General features: G+C 35.8%; 1 protein-coding gene across 1 annotated transcript; it reads right to left on the bottom strand.

Moving 5' to 3' along the window:
* Nucleotides 1–207: 207 nt before the first annotated feature.
* On the bottom strand, nucleotides 208–2,477 carry LOC112088025 (zinc finger BED domain-containing protein RICESLEEPER 2-like). The gene is made up of 5 exons (XM_024158172.1): nucleotides 2,267–2,477; nucleotides 1,138–1,796; nucleotides 790–1,065; nucleotides 362–692; nucleotides 208–287 (listed from the first exon to the last, which is right to left on the bottom strand). Exons 1-5 carry the CDS (start codon nucleotides 2,475–2,477, stop codon nucleotides 208–210), a joined length of 1,557 nt encoding a protein of 518 aa, XP_024013940.1.

The raw sequence follows: 2,477 nt of genomic DNA, 5'->3' as shown, positions 1-2,477 counted from the left end.
CAATTCAAAAATATAACATCAACGTTTTGTTCAAACAAACACAAAATTATAAAATAAATATTTGTAAATATTATCTTTGATTTAAACTTGATCTTTTTCTTCATCCTCTGCAAAAAAAAAAAAATATAAATAACATTTAACTTAAAAAAAAAGAGACTTTATAAACAACTTTCACAAACATAAATTTTTTTAAAGATACCTTTGTTTTCATGGCATGCTTGAATCTTCTGCTCTTGATCCTTCAACTGCGGAGCTACTTTCTGCTTCATCAGTATCCTCTATGATACCTGTAATTAAAAATATTAATAAGTTAATAAAATCAATAACTATAAAACTGTTTTTGCAAATCTTAAAGTTTTACCATCATAATCTGCATAACCGCGTAACCAATTGCGAGTGCAGAGTAAAGCTTGCACGTTCTTGGGAAGTAAGCGATTTCTGTATGGTGTCAAAACCCAAGCTCCAATACTAAATACTGACTCTGAAGCTACCGTGGTAATTGGAATAGTGAGAATATCACGTGCCATTGCAGCTAAACCACTAAGTCGATGTTCATTTTCTTTCCAATAGCTCAAAATATCCAAATCTGGAAAAGAACTTCGCGCTAGCCTCGACTCATCCAAATAGATATCCAAATGTGTTTTTGTGTTGCCAACACCAGCTTCAATACTTCTTTCTAACTCATAGAGATCCTATATGATCATGCACTCAATTATAAACTATTCTATCTTATAATTTGCTAAAGTAAAGTAATCAATCAAAGCTAAAAGAGAAGAGTAAGTTACTTACATTATCAAAGTCATATTCAAGTGGAGATTCAGTGACTATCTCATGTGGGGTTTGTGTAGCTGAAACACCCAAAGAACTTGCTCTAGTCTGATACTCTTTGTATAAAGCTTTCAAACTATCCTTAAGCTCTTGAATTTTTGAATGAGATGTGAAGGGATCTACAGATTCATAAGCTTTTTCAAGCACCTGCACTTTCATCCTAGGATCTAAAACAGCTCCCATAGCCAAAATGATACTGTAATCTTTCCAGTACTTATCAAATTTCACTTGCATGCTCTGAACCATTTCTCTTATTCCAAAATCATCACATAGAGCATACTTCTTTTACAACATTTGTATCCTCCATACTTGTGTGAAGTATACATTTGAAGTAGGATACTTATAGCCTGAAATATATGTAGTAATGATGCTGAACGGCTTTAGCAGGTCACATATCTTTTCCCCACGGTTCCAGTCTTCCTCTGCAGGCAATGACGTATAATGTGTGTCAAAAGATGCCAAACTTTCAAATTCTTTTCTGAACTTCAACGCTCTGACAAGCATCTCATAAGTTGAATTCCATCTAGTCTGAATATCAAGTGATAAGCCAGCTCCACCTTTGATATTCTCTCGCTCTACACAGCTTGCAAAAGACTCTATTCTCTGTTGAGATGATTTGACATATCTGACACTCTCTCTAATATCATGTAGAAGATCTTTTGCCAGCTCTAAGCTTTCTTTCACAATCAGGTTCAATATATGAGCACAACACCTAACATGCAGATACTTTCCCTCACACAACAAACCACTACCACTCGTCATTTGAAGCCTCCCTTTAAGAATTCGCTGCATACTAGTCTGGTTGGTTGCATTATCCAGAGTGATTGAAAAGACTTTTTTCTCTAATCCCCATTCTTTCAAACAATCAAAAATCTGACTAGCAATCCCTTCACCAGTGTGTGGACACTTCAGATAACAGAAGGCTAAAATCTTACAATGTAATCTCCAGCTATCATCAATGAAAGAAACTGTTAAGCAAATATACCCCATCATAGTTGTATGAGATAACCACAAGTCTGAGGTAAAACAAACCCGCCCATTATGATTTGCTAATACCACTTTCAACTTTTCTTTTTCAACCAGAAATCTCCTCTAGACATCAGCTGCAGCAGTCTATCTACAAATAGGCTTACAATCAGGATTAAGATATAGATTTCTAGCTCTAACCTTCTCATACTCAGCATATCGAAATGGCAAATCATGGTAGATTATGATTTCACTAGTCATCTCCTCTTATGATCATATGCTGGCCTATCTATCTTTTTTGGCACCTTTGAACATGTTTCTAAGTGTCGAAGCAAGTGGGTTATTCCATGTGTTCTAGTATTTATCACTAGTTTTGCCCCACAATGATTACACTGACCTCTTTCTTTGCCATCACTTTCAACCCCAACTGATGTAAAATCTTTCCAAACAGATGAAGTTAAGCGTCACTTACGTCGAGTGCGAGTTGGTTGAGTTGCTGGAGCCGCTTGAGTTGCCTGGGTTGCTTGAGTATCACTATGGTCTGGTTCTTGCGTTTCTGTTTCTCCCTCATTCATAGCATCTTCCATGTTTATAGCATCTTCTTCATTCATATCCATGTAATCATTCATGTAATCATTTTGAGCATCAAGAAGTGCTATGGTATGGAGAGACTCTAAATCCAT

This window comes from Eutrema salsugineum, unplaced genomic scaffold (assembly GCF_000478725.1).
Source record: "Eutrema salsugineum unplaced genomic scaffold, Eutsalg1_0 scaffold_15, whole genome shotgun sequence".
NCBI lineage: Eukaryota > Viridiplantae > Streptophyta > Magnoliopsida > Brassicales > Brassicaceae > Eutrema > Eutrema salsugineum.
This window is presented reverse-complemented; position numbering and strand designations above follow the sequence as displayed.